The sequence below is a fragment of the Lepidochelys kempii genome, chromosome 3, assembly GCF_965140285.1.
Source record: "Lepidochelys kempii isolate rLepKem1 chromosome 3, rLepKem1.hap1, whole genome shotgun sequence".
Taxonomy (NCBI): domain Eukaryota; kingdom Metazoa; phylum Chordata; order Testudines; family Cheloniidae; genus Lepidochelys; species Lepidochelys kempii.
In genome coordinates, this window is record NC_136382.1 from 92351794 (window position 1) to 92369152 (window position 17359).

The 17359-nt window shown below is 39.2% G+C and overlaps 1 protein-coding gene across 8 annotated transcripts in view; it reads right to left on the reverse strand.

Annotated features, from left to right (window-relative positions):
• Positions 1-9948: 9948 nt before the first annotated feature.
• The window catches only part of FAM184A (family with sequence similarity 184 member A), a 167950-nt gene continuing 160539 nt past the window's right edge, over positions 9949-17359 (reverse strand). For 6 of the 8 annotated variants that reach the window (XM_078852183.1, XM_078852179.1, XM_073337169.2 and 3 more), the window contains 2 exons: positions 13398-13597; positions 9949-11668 (listed from right to left, as the gene is read on the reverse strand). In XM_078852183.1, the coding sequence (XP_078708309.1) occupies positions 11599-11668; positions 13398-13597 (270 nt within the window). In that variant the 3' untranslated portion in view covers positions 9949-11598. Of the gene's footprint in view, positions 11669-12356; positions 12451-13397; positions 13598-17359 lie in introns of all 8 variants that reach the window. The other 2 variants (XR_013635563.1, XM_078852182.1) reach the window with 2 other exon arrangements.

The window sequence follows — 17359 nt, forward strand, 5'->3', positions numbered from 1 at the left end:
TAGCAGTCTCGGATGACAACCCAGCATATGTTGTGTGTTTTAAGAACACTTTCATTGCAGATTTGACAAAATGCAAAGATACCAATATGAGATTTCTAAAGATAGCTATGGCACTTGACTCAAGGTTTAAGAATCTGAAGTGCCTTCCAAAATCTGAGAGGGATGAGGTGTGGAGCATGCCATCAGAAGTCTTAAAAGAGCAACATTCCGATGCGAAAACTCCAGAACCTGAACTACCCCCCCCACCACACACACAAAATCAACCTTCTGCTGGTGGCATCTGATTCAGATGATGAAAATGCGCATGTGTCGGTCTGCACTGGTTTGGACTGTTATTGAGCAGAACCCGTTATTAGCATGGATGCATGGCCTCTGGAATGGTGTTTGAAGCATGAATGGGCATACTTCAGGTAACACTGTGAACAAGAAACAGGCAGCATTATCTCTTGCAAATTTAAACAAATTTGTTTGTCTGAGCGATTGGCTGAACAAGAAGTAGGACTGAGTGGACTTATATGCTCTAAAGTTTTATATTGTTTTATTTTTGAATGCAGTTATTTTTTGGTACATAATTCTACATTTCTAAGTTCAATTTTCATGATAAAGAGATTGCACTACAGTACTTGTATTAGGGGAATTGAAAAATACTCTTGTTTTTTACAGTGCAAATATTTTCAATCAAAATAAATATAGTGAGCACTGTACACTTTGTATTCTGTGTTGCAATGGAAATCAATATATTTGAAAATGTAGAACACATCCAAAAATACATAAATATATTCTATTATGAACATCGTGATTAATTGCTCGATTAATCATGATTTTTAAAAAATCACGTGATTAATTGCAATTAATTTTTTAACAGCTTGACAGACCAAGTAAATAACCATATTTATTCAAGCATTTGTACACATGGATTCAAATGAATGGCTAGCAGTCACCCCCTAGTGGAGAAGGAGGATAGGACCCCTATCTAAATCATGACCCCAGAACAGCCCTGCCAAACTGGACATCTGTTGTAGAAGCTGCCACAATGGAGTATGAATGGGGAATGTATCAATAGAATTCTAAGTAGCTACGGTACAAATTTTTGAAATAGGGATTCCCCATAAGCATGCTGTGGATGTTGTTTGAGCTGTAGCAGTGTGCTTCCTAATCCAAGAGGAAGGAGGTAGTTTGTTCAATGTGTAGGAATTCTCTGTCCTAGTCTCACCCCCACACTGCCCTGAGAAGCAGCAGGCAAGCCTTCTTAACTGGCCTCCTGGTTCCCGTGACCCTTTTAGGGCTCTAAACAATTATGTCTTGTTGTCAACCTGGCCTGAGCAGGGGTGTGTCAGGGCACTAACACCTTCACAGGGGGCAGAGACGGCCTGATAGATTCCAACACACTTCCCCCTGGAGAATGGAGCTGAGGGTCCGATCTCTCCCTTCTGCAATAATCCCACCATCTGGAAAAAGAAGTGTGTATTCTATTTCTGTGTATCTGGTCAATGTCATACACAAAAGCCATGTACTTGCAGTATCATATACCCTTGAATAAGGGTAGGATTAGTGTTCTTCATTACTCCATTTAAGGGGTGCATGCTCCAGTATTAAGTCAAAGGGAACCCTTGAAAGATAAAGTATTACCACTACAGCCCAACTGATGACAAAGTATTCTTTCTTGATGGTGAAGTATCTAGTCGTTCATGGCTGCAGCTTCTGTCTACACTTACCTCCGGAGCGATTGATCCAGAGGGGGTCGATTCATTGAGTATAGTGAAGATGTGATAAATCAACCACCAAGTGCTCTCCCATCGACTCTGGTATTCCGCCGGAGCGAGAAGTGTAGGTGGAGTCAATGGGGGAGTGTCAGCAATTGACCTACCGCAGTGAAGACACTGCAGTAAGTAGCTCTAAGTACGTTGACTTCAGCTACGCTATTTTCATAGCTGAAGTTGCGTAACTTAGACCAACTTAGCTCATGCCCCCCCCAGTGTAGACCAGGCCTTAGGAATAGTATAGGATGTCTGTCAGGCAGCAAAGGCCTGATAGACACCATCACAGAGTCTTTCTGAGGAAATAGCCAACCCCTTAGGTTTGTCTCCAAAAATTACAAAAAGCCTTAATGGTTTAAGAAGCGGCTTTTGTTCTAAACAGGTAAAAAGAAAACATTGAGTGTATGAAGCATAACTGCTTCAGGAGATTCATAAGCTTTAGGAAAAGACACAGGCAAGTATATAAACTGATTAATCAGAAAATCCAAAACCTCTTTGACAAAAACTTTGGATGTGGTCTGAGTAACCTTGTCCTTTTAGGATATAATGTATATAAGGCCTGCCATCAAAGCCTGGATTACATCCACTCTATAAGCCAAAATAATAGCCACCAAAAATGCTGTGTTAATAGAAAAGTAGTATAATGAACATGATGATGTGGGTTCAAAAGGAGATTTCATCAATGATAGAAGCACCACATTCAAGTTCCCGCAAGGAAAGAGGTTCTTGACTGCGTGGAACAACATGAAACAGGCTCCTAGAAACACTGATACAGTGGGATGGGAAAAAACTGATTGACTCTCAAAAGACGGATGATAGGCAGAGATAGCAGATTAGTGCTCTCTAAAAGAACTAATCAACAGACCTGGGTGTTTCAAAGACAAATAATCCAAGCTAACAGGAGCAGAAGATTCCAAAGATTGAAGGTGTCTGAATGGAACCCAATGAAAAACACTTCCACGTAGCTTTGTATGTCAATCCTGTAGAAGCCTTTCTGCTCTGGATCAAAATGTCCTGTGCTACCACTGGCAGTCCTATCAACAGAATTTAGTCAACTAGCCTCTATTCTATCAGATGTAGAAAAATTGGGTCAAGATATAACACGAAACCTTGGTTCTGTGAAATGATATCTGGATGGTTTTGAAGTGGAAGAGGAGATAGTTGGCTTGACAGGTGCAACAAGTTGGAGTACCAGAATTGATAAGCCCAGGCCAGAGCTATCACCACCATCTCAGCCATATGCTGTTGTATCTTCTTCAGAGCACTGGAAATATCCCCTCTGGGATGGAGGAAAAGGATATAGGAGGTCTCTTTCCTGCTGGATCAGGAATACATCTGCCAGAGAGTTTGGACCCTCTCCTCCCTGGGAGGAAAATATAAAGTACTTTGCATTGACATAGGTAGGAAAGAAGTCTATAGTGGGGATCCCCCCTTGTAAAAGGAACCAAATCTTTGAGAGTACATTTGTGCGTAGAGGAGCCCTTCCTGTTGATCTTATCCACTAAATTTTTTTGGCTGCCTAGTAAGTGTAGGGCTGTTAGGTTGATCTGATGAATGATGCACCAGTCCAACAGGTAGATAGTTTCCTCTCATAAGGGGGATGATTTTGCTTCTTCGAGTCAGTTTATGTAATGCATTCCTGTAATACTGTCTGCCAGGACTTGGATGATTGTGATTTGCAGGAAAGGTAAAAAGCCTTTCAGGCTAAGTGAACAGCTCTGAGTTCTAGTACAATTATGTCCAACTGAGACTCTGTCTTGGACCACAGTCTCTGTGTTTGAAGTTTGTCTAGATGTGCACCCCAACCATGCTGGCACAATCTGTAACAAGAGTCTTTGGCAGGGGTAGGATGATTGAAACACTACAGGTTAGCTGGCATTTTGAGTTTTTGGCCTCCAAAACAGAGATGTCAGCACTTGTGGAGGGACCACTATAGATAAGTCCATGCTGTGTCTAACCAGTTGGTAAACAGATTTCAAGAGGGCAAAGACCTGAAGGGGAGGGGGGATCTAAGTACAAGCAGCTGTGTGTTATAGCAAGCGTGGCAGATTCTCACTGAAATTCTTGGCTGAGAATGAAGGTTGGAAATGAGATGACACATTGTGCCAAACTTTCTTTGAGGATGGTATGCTGATGTGGATTCCAATATTCTAGTATTGCTCCATAATCTTTACTGATTGAATAGGGATAAGAGTAAATTTGTCTCGGCTAGTCCTCAGGCCTACCCAGGAGAATGGATGGAGAACGGTTTGAATGTAATCTGTGACTTGCTGCAGTGAGTGGCCATCTATCACTCAGTTTTTGAAATAGGGGTATATATCACTCGTCACTTCAGATGAGTTGCTACCACCAAAAAACATTTGGTAAAAATCCTTGGAATTGTTCACAAGCCAAATGGTAGGACTCTAAACTGGTGATAAAATGCAGATGCTTTCGGTATGCAGGATGAACAAAACACATGGTAGTAAGCATCCTGCAAGTTAAGAGTGGTGAACCAATTCATGGGATCTAGAGAAGGGATTATTGAAGAAACTTTCACACACCATCCCTACCAGTCAACTTCATTGGTTTCCTATCACATACAACATTCACCTTCACTGGTAATTTCCTCAACCCAATTTACATAGTCTCTAAAGACCTAAATAGGATGGAGATACTAATCAGTTGAATTCCAACCACATGCTATGAAAATAGGTAAAACAAAATATCTCACCATAGACCTCCCTGAGGTCTCCTTTTCCATACTAGCCATGCAGCCTCCTTGGCTATCCACGGGGCAGTTTCCAATCCCCCACTGCGTGAATCTCACCCTCAAACATAAAAGGAAGGTTCCAATCAGCTCAGCTCAATCCATCTGCCTACAACTGAGATTGGAAAATGGAATCTCACCCAAGTAGGGTATAAATACGGCTTGCTCTTCATTTTTGCTTAGTATATGAGACTCTCACCGTGCATAGTTAAGGGCAGGAAGAAAGTGGGGAGGGGGAAATACTTAATACAAACAGTAGTACTATCCACTTAAAACAGCCTAAATATCAGCACTCTATTCCAATTCTGTATTCCTCTTGTCAGGACAATCCAACCTAGTGATCTCCATGAGCTTTCACCTTTGGGACAGAGTCAGGTTTTAGTGAGCTTTAGGGAACGATGCTAGACCTATTTGTTATTGCCTTAGCTTTTGGTTGATGTGTTTGTTTCTTATCAGCATAGATACAAATATTTCCAGCAGAAGTGTTTTTAATTGTATTAACGCTTCCTCTTGTTGTGAGTAGCTTTCTATGTTGTGTTCAATTCTGCAAATAACCCCAAATTGTCATGGTGATAGGCCCAGTATTAACTTTTCTGTGAGACTAATTGGTACTCCAGGTGAGCTCAGGTATGCACCTGGGTGGAGCTCAGTGCAGGATTAGAGTGTAAGACATTACAGTAAAGTTGTCCCTCTTACGGTCTCTTCTATTCTGTCACCTGTAAAATTAGGTTTAAAACTCTTTGGAGAAGGGCCTTTGTCAAGTATTTATTTGCTGTTTGAGTTCTGTATACATAAATAATACAGATGTAACAGCGTATAACAACTAAAATTCAGGTTAAGATGCCTGCAAAGAGATGTTCTTAATTTCAGGAGTTATTGGTAATATAAAACCTTGTACTGTTTAAGCATTATATTGTCCTTAAGTTCACATTGAAAGGATGGTGATACAGAGACAGAAATAAGGCAGCATGGGTGACGCTGGTTACCTGATTTTCAAAAATACACCTGCTTAGTTGTACATGCACATGTGCATGTGTGCAGTTGCCTAATTTGTGCATGCAGTTATCATAAAGTGCAAAAATGGCTTTGTGTATGCACAATCACAGTACTGTAAATTGAAAGGCAAATTAGTTATGGGCTTGAATGCACATCTGTGCATATAATTACATGTGCACTTATGCAAATCACTCTGCAATGAACCTTTTTAAATTAAAAGTGATGCTTTGATTTCCAAACTAATTGTTTTTGGTGGCTTGGAGAAAAGAACACCAGTCAGTGAAGATTTTATCTTTCAGAGAAGGAGAGAGTTGTTTTTTCTTTCCTCTCAACCTAAACTCCGTTTTAAAGCTTTTGCCTGCAAATTGTTTTAAATAAAGACAGGAATTACTGCAGTGCCATACTTCAAAAAAGTAGTTAACCAAAATCCTAGGAAAACTGATTGAGAGTTTGATTAAGGAGAGAGTAATAATATAATGCTTGAAGTAGGTATAACTTAATGGGGACAAATCAACTGCTCCTGTAAGGAAACACAGATTTGGTGATTCTACACTTATAAATAATAATAAATAAATTGCTAAGTAACAGATAAGAAGGTGTCCAACTACTATTCTGGATACTTTTGACATTTTGAAAAATAACAATACAACAAAACCAACAGCAACCCTAAGAAAAAGCTCTAGCAAAACTTCCTCACCAAACCTGCATCCCCCATCAACAATTATCCCATCAAGCTCCAATCTCTTCAGTTGCCTCGGTGAACAAATGAGCTTTGCAGTACACCCTGTAAGTCAAAATCCCAGAGTGGCCAGCTAGATGAACCAAAAATTCCTTTGATGACTTTGGTTCCATCAGTCTTCAAGTGTAAACCATCAAAACAGACCCTTGGCAGCTGGGTGGATAATCAATTTTTCTCAATGAAAAAATCAGAAAAAAATTGTTTTGGATCAACTCAATGAAACATTTAGTTTTCTGGCATTATTTTACTGCTGTTCTTTTTTTAATTTTTACATTAAAAGCAAAAGAAATTTGGAATCAGCATTCATAAAACTAGAGAAGGCAGACAAGCTGATTATACACTAGCCCCATAGTTAAAGCACTCACCTGGGATGTCAGGGAACTGGGTTCAAATCTCTACTCTGCTTTACTTGGAAGTTGGCTCTCCCACATTCCAGGAAAGTGCTCCAACCACTAGAGCATACAATATTCTGGGGTGCAGTTGTCTCAGATTCTCTGTTGAAGCTGTTCGACTTTATATAAATAAATATTAATTGGAGCAGGGACTGGAATCCATGGGAGTCCCTCCAGCAGCAGGGTATGGCATCATCTCTCTCTGGGCCAATCACTATTTAATTATTTTATACAAAGTAGAACAGATTCAACAAGAAAGTTTTAGACTCACCCCAGAATAGCCTATAACCCAGTGGTTAGGGTACTAACCATAGATTGGGGAGACCCATGTTCAACTCCCTGCTCTGAATGGGGGAGGAGAGGCTTGAATCCAGGTTTCCCACATCCCAAGTGAGTGCTCTAGCCAGGGGGTGATAAAGGGCTGGTCGGGGCCTGCAGTTCCTCTATGAATGGCAGCTAAGAACAAATCTAGCCCTAAAAACTATTTTTGGCTGATACTATTCATTAAACGTCTATCAAATTTGCAAATAGTTTCAGTTGACCTTAAACTGTATTTTTCAGTGAATAAACTATTTTTCTCAAAAACTTCACCCAGCTGTTGCTCTAACCTCAAAATGCAGGAAATAATGGTCAGTATGTGACAAAAGGCATAATGCCTAGCTGTCTAACTTAAAATTCCAACCTAACAATGAAGAAAATTATATAATCCATTAAGAATGGAAACAAAGATGGTTAGAAGTTTATACAAAATGAGAAATTAAGACTAGGATTGTTTACCTTGGAAAGCAGAGTTAAATAGGATTTAACTGATGAACAAGTAAACACTGATCTTAAAAAAAGTGAATGTAAAAATGCTTTAGTATACTTTCTCCATCTTTTACATGTTCCTGATTTTATGTCTTGGGTGTCCCAAGATTTCTACAAAATTAAGGTTTATTTATACTTGTAAATGAATGTGAAAATAATCATATAAATAACAAAAATAGTGAAAACTGATCTGTTTGAGCTATTTGTCCCATAATAACAGAACATGAGGGACAAAAGAACAAGTTAAATCAGTAAATATAGAACACAAAAATATTTCTTTATACAGCATATATAATCAACTTGTGGAATCGGTTACCGCTAAGAGACACCAAAGCAAATACTGAACTGTGGGCCAAATTCTCAGCTATGTCCAATATCTGCTAGGGGTAGCTTAAAGTATGTAGGGGAAAGGAGTCAGCTGATTCCAGGGCCTGTTCTGTCCCGGCTGTGGGCCCAGCATAATTTGAAAAGCCTTGGGGTTATTTTAAAAGTACACCAGCTGGCTCTGGCCCCCAGGGGGAGAATAGAACAGTGGTTTTCAAACTTTTTTTCTGGTGACCCACTTGAAGAAAATTGTTGGTGCCCATGCCCAGTGGAGCTGGGGATGAGGGATTTGGGGTGTGCGAGTGAGGGCTGTGGGGTAGGGCCATGTTCAGGGTGTTGGAGGGTGCTCTGGGCTGGGGTGCAGGAGGGGGTGCAGGCTTTGGGCTGGGGGTGCAGGGTCTGGAGTGGGGCCGGGTTTGGGGAATAGGAGAGGGTTCAGGGCTGGGGCAGAGGATTGGGGTGCAGGGTTGGGGCTGTGGTTACCTCTGGCGGCTCCTGGTTAGTGGCGCAGTGGAGGTGCTAAGGCAGGCTTCCTGCCTGTCATGGCACCGCGGACTGCGCTGCGCACTGAAAGCGGCTAGCAGGAGGTTCGGCTCCTAGGCAGAGGCATGCAAGCGGCTCTGCGCGGTTCTTGCCCATAGGCACTGCCTCCACCTCGCGTTGGCTGTGGTTTCTGGCCAATGGGAGTGCGGAGCTGGTGCTCAGGGCGGGGGCAGCACACAGAGCCCTGTGGCCCCCTCGCCTAGGAGCCGGACCTGCTGCTGCCCGCTTCCGGGGTGCAGTGCGGTGCCAGAATAGGTAGCCACTAGCCTGCCTTAGCCAGGCAACGCCGCTGACGGGACTTTTAATAGCCCAGTCGGCAGTGCTGACCAGAGCTGCCATGACCCACACTTCCATGTCCCCTCTGCTGGTAGGTTACAAGGGGACTGGTAGAAGAGTCAGACACAACAGTTTTCTGCCAACTGGGGATATCCACCAGTTTTGTAGCTCTTTTGTACCACAAGAGTGAAAAAAGGGTCCAGCTTGAAGAAGAGAATATGACCCTGTGGCTGAATTTTAAGACAACCTTATGATTGTTCATGGGATTTCTTTACATTTTGCCATTATGTCAAATGCAGTTCATCACTGAACTTCATTCCCTTATCATGTCACTCTCTCTGGAGAAGTGTAATATTGACTAAACCATAGTTTTGCTATGCTTTTGACCAAGCGTTTCGTGTTAAAGTGTCTCTTTGCATTTGCCTGTGTACTTTGCTACTTGTTAATTTATTTGAACATTTAATGTTGATACATAACAACCCCAAACTTTCTTGATAGAATTTTAACAACAAAAGGGATAGTCAATTTTATTACCATTAACAACATTTATATTTGGACAAGCTACAATGATACAGATAAGCTAATCTCATGCATCAAAATACTAAAATGTCACTCATGGGAGCTAAGAAGGAATTTGCCCAGTCCCATAAACAGTACTGCACAAATAGGTCCTGATTCTGAAAATCCTCCCTTGTAAGAGTATTCCCATGGAACTAATATGAAGGTAAGAACGCTATGTGAGGAAAGACTACATGTGAGAGAAAGAGTTTGCAGGACTGGGCTCTTAACCAGTGGCATAAAGGAGTTTTCTCTCATTCTCTCTCTAAAGCATCACAAACTACAAGAAGTAGGACACAAGTCTAGATGGAACAATGGTCTAATCTGGTAATGCAGGTTCCTATCTGAATCGAACATGAAAGACAGTAAAAATAATGTGGAATAAAGTTTGCATCAAGTATTCTGGATACCATTTGGCAGAAACTTTTCAGTCTTCCTGGGTTCTTTGGGAATTGACTGGTTTTGTCAGGACACACTTGTTTGTCAGTTTGAAAGCTGCTGATCTTAAAGGACTCGAACTGACGGTTTCTTGAGTTTGTTCTCACCACTGGAAAGCTGATGCCCAAAGGCAGAGGCTATCAATACACCATTTACTGAAGAGAGCAAAAAATGCATGAACAGGAAAATCTGAAGTGGAGTTTCGTTGGTTTTATTTATAGTTTATATCTATAAATTTCATAAGCAAAAACGTATGATTATGCAACTTAACACTCTAACCAATGAGGTACCGGGTTAGCAAAGAAGCAGTGTACTTTTAACAACACTGGCAAAGCAGAGAAGAAAAAATATAACACTCACTTCAGAATGTTATAGCAAAATGAGCTAGTGTGTTTTATTTCAGGTAACAGCCAAGAAATCCAACATTTTGGCCCAATATGGCTTTCTTCTAAAATTAAAAATTGCATTTACCGACAGTTGAGTCCACCAACTACACAGAATCTGCTGTTTACTTTACACTATGGTAGGATCACCAGAGCATGGCTTTCAGTGAAAGTTTTCAAGCTGAGTTATAGAAGATATAAAATATTCTAAATGAAATTTTTGAAAACATACAAATTGTTCATTTATATATATATATATACTACATATAAAACTTATTATTATTATAACTACTGAGTATCTTTTACTGGATATTTGTTTGTATATAAAGGGAAATAGGATATAATCAGGGCTTCAGAGGAAATAATGAAGATCTATGTGCTTTTGTATGTGCTATTAAAATCTTATTTAAATAAATCAGAATAGTCCTTTGCTGTTTTTAAAGAGAGTTTCAGATTTAAAATACATTCATAAAACAAAGATATTTTTCTCCCTGAGACTACCAGTGTTAACTACTTTGTGGTAATCTTTGAATTATCAAAGAATATAAATAATAAAGCCAATAGGCCTGACTCTCCAATCTGTTATAGCAGTTGTCTGGCAATGAAGTAACACTGGTGTCACACCAGTGTAACAGACTAGGGAATCAGGCTTACTACCTGAAAAAGCCGAGTAGTCCATGGATTCATGTCAAAAGGTAAAAAAGAAACTTCCTTCATGTAGATAATTGAATATGGTTGAGCTTTAATGAAAGATTTGCATACGATTGTGTGTATAATTTGTCTAGGGTTACTTTTAAAGTCTGTATTCTGCCTGAAGGAGGATGTCCCAAAATGCAGATTTCCTTTAATGATTCTTGGTTTACACAGTGATACTTAGTGTAGTATCCCAAATGTTCCGAAGAGCATTTGTCTTCGTAGATATTCATAAAATAAACAGGTAATTTGTGAAGGCAGGTTCTGGTGAAACTCAACATCAAATGTAGTAGTTATTTCTAGAGTGCCCAGTCTAATGAGCAGTAAGTAAGAAGTTCGCAAAAAAGAAAATGCTGAATGTTTTTTTTATGGTCTTATCAAAGTCACTCAATTCTGAAGGCCAGCAGCTAAACTATGTCTGATTTATTTCGTATTCATCACTTTAAATGTTAGTAAGAGGACAATTATTAAAGTGCTACAAATAAAAATAAATTTGGGATGGATTAAACATACCTTGCCCTAGTCTGATATTTTTTATTTTATCTATCATTGAAAGATTATTTTGATATATTATAACCATGCAGTACATTGCTTTGGAAGGAGGGGGAGCCTTACTGCAACCAAAGAAAACATATATTTATAGGAAAAATGGGGAAAGCCTTATGTTTGTTCTACCAAAATTTATTACGTAATAAATACAAAGTTTAAAGACTCTTCCATTTTAAATAAAAATAATTGATATAATTACGCACATTATATAATATCATGTCAAGTGATTCCAACAAATACCACATGAAATACAGTGCATTTTCAAATCAGAGAGACAAATACTTTCTCATTCACAGTGTTTGACATAGTACAGGAAAGCTTGTTCACATAGGGTTACTTAAAGGCATGCTCTTATAAACAATCCACACCACGCTATGCCACAAAAAAAAAATTCTCAGAATGTGAAGTATCGGGCAAACCATTCCTGGCGTTGTGGATCTGGTGAAGCTTCAGTCTGAGGAGGGCTAAATTAATAAAAAGAAAAACATTTTTAACCCACAACCAAAATAAAGAGTGCAAAACGTCTGGAAAAAGCACAGAGAATACAATACGGAACATAAATGATCAAAAAATCTTTTCATAAATCAAATATCACATTCTGTAGCATATACTCTAGTTTAATGTCCCTCTGCAATATCTGTGATCATCCACTCCATTGGAGAGCATCAGCAGCACAGACAAATTAAGAAGCCACGTCGTAAGGTGGAAAAATATTTGGAGATAATATTAATTAAAATCATACAGTTAACTGTTTTTTTGGATAAAATTTTTTTGTTGGGGGGGGTGAACTTTGGAGGGTCCTCTTTTAGTATCCTTTTCCTCTGGTTAAGATAGTTTTCAGAAGTATGATGCAAGCATCACATTCTTAAAGACATGTGCTTAACAAAGACTAGTCAGTAACTAAACAAAAATACATACTATTTTAATATTTTACATAAATCAAACTGAAATATTACTTGTATCATTTCATGCACACAATTTAAAATACATTAATTATATACTAGGAAAAAGGAAATTGGTGCATGACAAACAAGTTTTTTCCCCCCTCAAACACGTTAATCATACTACTGAATTAGCAAGAAAAATGTATGTAATTTTAATGCTAGATCAAAGTTATTTGGTCAACAAAAATTAAGAACAAAACAATCCTACCGTTTTATTGGGGTAATACAAGTCACGAAACAATTTGCAATGGAAACTCCAGCATCACAATCCATGAATTCATGCACATGCACATTACTGACGTCTGAGCAGAAGCATGCATATCACGTGCACAGGGAAAAATAAGCAACACAACGTATTTAACAAAAGTATATTTTGTTGAAACAGAATGTTACTACTTATTTATTTTTAATTCTACCATTTCCCACTTCTATTTTTAACACTTGTCAGAACTGTGGCATTACCCATGTAAATCATAAGGGAAGGGAAACAACTGCTTGTCCAACTGACACTTATGCCATTGGTTTGATTTGCAAATAAAGTGTGTTGTAGGAATAGGATAGCAAGCAATTCCAACTACAGATAGAGAATACCACTTCTGCAGTGCACTCAGGATCCAGGCACCTAAAGCCCCGAGTCTTCCCTCTTAATTCATTTGTTAAATCAATAGTGCAATTCACTCTACCATCCCTTTCAAAGACCTAATCCTGGAGATTTTAATGCTAATTTTTATACTGGAAAGGCAGCATTAAAACACCCAACCATACATATTTCCCATTTCTGCACTAAACTAATGTTTATGAAACAATTTGACAGAAATGAGGAAAAGGACAAAAAAAAAAATCAACGTACCACAGAAAACAATTGTGTCATATAGAAGTCATCACACAATAATGAATAAAAAATCCATATGTTAAAAACAATTCCCAAAGGACAACTAGTAAATCACACAAACATTTAAAACAATTGTTCATAAAATGTAAACAATTGGAAGCACATGAATCATATTAAGCAATATTAAAAGGTTTTAAAAGTTGAGGGTTCAAGACTTATAAAAAGGTCAAAAAATATTTCACATTTCAACAGGTTCTACAATAAAAAGGATTACTGTAAAGAGGTTAGAAACAGAGTGTAAAAATTCCATAGTAATATTTGTACTCAAAGTTTTAATAAAACAAGTGGGATTTTCATCTAAATAGGAAAATTTCTATGAGTTAAGAAAAAAAAAAGGATTGGTGAGGCAGTGCTCACCTCAAAAACGTCTTGGGCTCTTTGGGTGGTATTGGCTGTGGAAGTGGTTTGCTGCTGTTGAACTCAATATCATGGATGGGTGAATTAGGAATGGGATCCAGGCGGTTAGGATGTCCATTGCCCACTCCGCTGGATTCCAGAGCACTTAGATTGGGGACACTCACAAACCTGTTTGTTGATTTATCATTCTTCTTCTTTTGCTGCATTAAAAATAAAAAATGTAAGGAAGGCTCCTTGCACCAGGACAGATGAGGAGATTGGTAGATAAGAAGGTTCCTTTATAGCTTTTTTTTTTTTGGATGGGAAGCAAGTTTGGGAAGGAAGTGGAATGGTTTCTATAATTGCACCTTTATTGTATTCCTTGAACAATGCCGAATAGCATAAATTCTCAAAGGAAAATTAAATATTTAAGCAAATTTACTAAGGAATTCAGGCCTAGCTCAGCAGTCAATATGTATATTATTCTCATGGATTGAACGTATAGAGCAAGATATTTTATTGGATGGAGATGGGGAGGTAGCTAGTTCTCTACAAAATTATACTTCAGTCTACTATCCTTCATTTCTACTTAAACACATTCTCTGGATTAGTGAAATAGTTCTGTTGTCAAATGCAATGCAGCAAATTCATTGGCGGGAAAGGTAAATCTGTTCAATACGTTTCACTTTGCCATTTAAGTATAGTTTGGTAAACAATTAGTTTTTGTCTTCGACCAGAAACTTAGAAAATCTGTAATTAAGGTACATTCTTTTATTAAAGCACTAGTGACCCCCAAATCAATCGGTGTATTACATTATTATGAAGGATATAACTGATCCTACACTGTATTTCAGTTCCTTGCCAGAAAGAAAAAAGCACAACCTTTTATCTCTAAGTAGAATATTTCTAGCCACTAGTTTCAGAGTAACAGCCGTGTTAGTCTGTATTCGCAAAAAGAAAAGGAGGACTTGTGGCACCTTAGAGACTAACCAATTTATTAGAGCATAAGCTTTCGTGAGCTACAGCTCACTTCTTCAGATGCATATCGTGGAAACTGCAGCAGGCTTTATATATACACAGAGAATATGAAACAATACCTATTCCCACCCCACTGTCCTGCTGGTAATAGCTTATCTAAAGTGATTTCCAGCACAAATCCAGGTTTTCTCACCCTCCACCCCCCCACACAAATTCACTCTCCTGCTGGTGATAGCCCATCCAAAGTGATAACTCTTTACACAATGTGCATGACAATTAAGCTGGGCTATTTCCTGCATAAATCCAGGTTCTCACATCCCCCCCACCCCCATACACACACAAACTCACTCTCCTGCTGGTAATAGCTCATCCAAACTGACCACTCTTCAAGTTAAAATCCAAGTTAAACCAGAACATCTGGGGGGGGGGGGTAGGAAAAAACAAGAGGAAACAGGCTACCTTGCATAATGACTTAGCCACTCCAAGTCTCTATTTAAGCCTAAATTAATAGTATCCAATTTGCAAATGAATTCCAATTCAGCAGTTTCTCGCTGGAGTCTGGATTTGAAGTTTTTTTGTTTTAAGATAGCGACCTTCATGTCTGTGATCGCGTGACCAGAGAGATTGAAGTGTTCTCCGACTGGTTTATGAATGTTATAATTCTTGACATCTGATTTGTGTCCATTTATTCTTTTACGTAGAGACTGTCCAGTTTGACCAATGTACATGGCAGAGGGGCATTGCTGGCACATGATGGCATATATCACATTGGTGGATGTGCAGGTGAACGAGCCTCTGATAGTGTGGCTGATGTTATTAGGCCCTGTGATGGTGTCCCCTGAATAGATATGTGGGCACAGTTGGCAACGGGCTTTGTTGCAAGGATAAGTTCCTGGGTTAGTGGTTCTGTTGTGTGGTATGTGGTTGTTGGTGAGTATTTGCTTCAGGTTGCGGGGCTGTCTGTAGGCAAGGACTGGCCTGTCTCCCAAGATTTGTGAGAGTGTTGGGTCATCCTTTAGGATAGGTTGTAGATCCTTAATAATGCGTTGGAGGGGTTTTAGTTGGGGGCTGAAGGTGACGGCCAACTGTGCCCACATATCTATTCAGGGGACACCATCACAGGGCCTAATAACATCAGCCACACTATCAGAGGCTCGTTCACCTGCACATCCACCAATGTGATATATGCCATCATGTGCCAGCAATGCCCCTCTGCCATGTACATTGGTCAAACTGGACAGTCTCTACGTAAAAGAATAAATGGACACAAATCAGATGTCAAGAATTATAACATTCATAAACCAGTCGGAGAACACTTCAATCTCTCTGGTCACGCGATCACAGACATGAAGGTCGCTATCTTAAAACAAAAAAACTTCAAATCCAGACTCCAGCGAGAAACTGCTGAATTGGAATTCATTTGCAAATTGGATACTATTAATTTAGGCTTAAATAGAGACTTGGAGTGGCTAAGTCATTATGCAAGGTAGCCTGTTTCCTCTTGTTTTTTCCTATCCCCCCCCCCCAGATGTTCTGGTTTAACTTGGATTTTAACTTGAAGAGTGGTCAGTTTGGATGAGCTATTACCAGCAGGAGAGTGAGTTTGTGTGTGTATGGGGGTGGGGGGGATGTGAGAACCTGGATTTATGCAGGAAATAGCCCAGCTTAATTGTCATGCACATTGTGTAAAGAGTTATCACTTTGGATGGGCTATCACCAGCAGGAGAGTGAATTTGTGTGGGGGGGTGGAGGGTGAGAAAACCTGGATTTGTGCTGGAAATCACTTTAGATAAGCTATTACCAGCAGGACAGTGGGGTGGGAATAGGTATTGTTTCATATTCTCTGTGTATATATAAAGCCTGCTGCAGTTTCCACGATATGCATCTGAAGAAGTGAGCTGTAGCTCACGAAAGCTTATGCTCTAATAAATTGGTTAGTCTCTAAGGTGCCACAAGTCCTCCTTTTCTTCTAGCCACTAGATGGCACAACTAAATCAACTTTTCAGTTTGAAGTATCTTTCAACTTCAACTGACAGTACTTCAAGTGATTCAAAGAGAAAGAGGAGTTATTCTTAATGCATCCGATGAAGTGAGCTGTAGCTTACGAAAGCTTATGCTCAAATAAATGTGTAAGTCTCTAAGGTGCCGCAAGTCCTCCTTTTCTTTTTGCGGATACAGGCTAACACAGCTGCTACTCTGAAACCTGTATTCTGATATTGATATTTTAGTATCAGTAATTTATTACGAGGTAAAATGAATGATTATCTACTATTTGCCATGCCAGTACTAGCTTTATCTCCCACTCACTGATTTTTCAGAACTTATAAATATATGGGAGGTTTAAATCTCAAAAGTTTTTACAGAGAAATGGTCTAGTGAGGCATACCATATTTAATATCTATTGATTACTTCTGGCTCATGTACTTCCTATTTACACAGTAACAAGGTTTTCATTAAAAATATACTCCACTTGATTTAAAAGTGAAACTGGGTTCATTTTTTCTCACAAATACTATTCATAAATACATATACAACCCCATCTAAAGCACTTAGAAAAAAATCTTGTTACTTGTAAACTGTGCAAACTGTGTAAAATGTGTAAACATTTTATATGGAGCCCCCAAGAGACAAATTCATCTGTAATTCTGTCATAAAATTATAACATCTACTCTGAAGAGTAGAACTGCATTTGAAACAACAGGAACAATGAGTTCAAGTATAGAAAAAGTTGAAATGTAGATGGCTACATTGCCCTATTGATAGTGTCCAGTACTGCCAGATGAGAGACCTAGGTTTGAATTCTGGCCTCTTACCTGGCTGGTAGCGGCAAGTGCTGCTAATGTAGCACATTCAAAGTTCAGAGACAACACCTCCATAGATCAGCCTGAAACAACCACACTGAGCCAATATGTTCCAAAGGGGGTTACTCTCAGTGTTTCTCTCCCCCTCCCACCTGAATAAAGGTCAATATAAATCAGGGTCTTGATAGAGGGAACAGTAAGGTC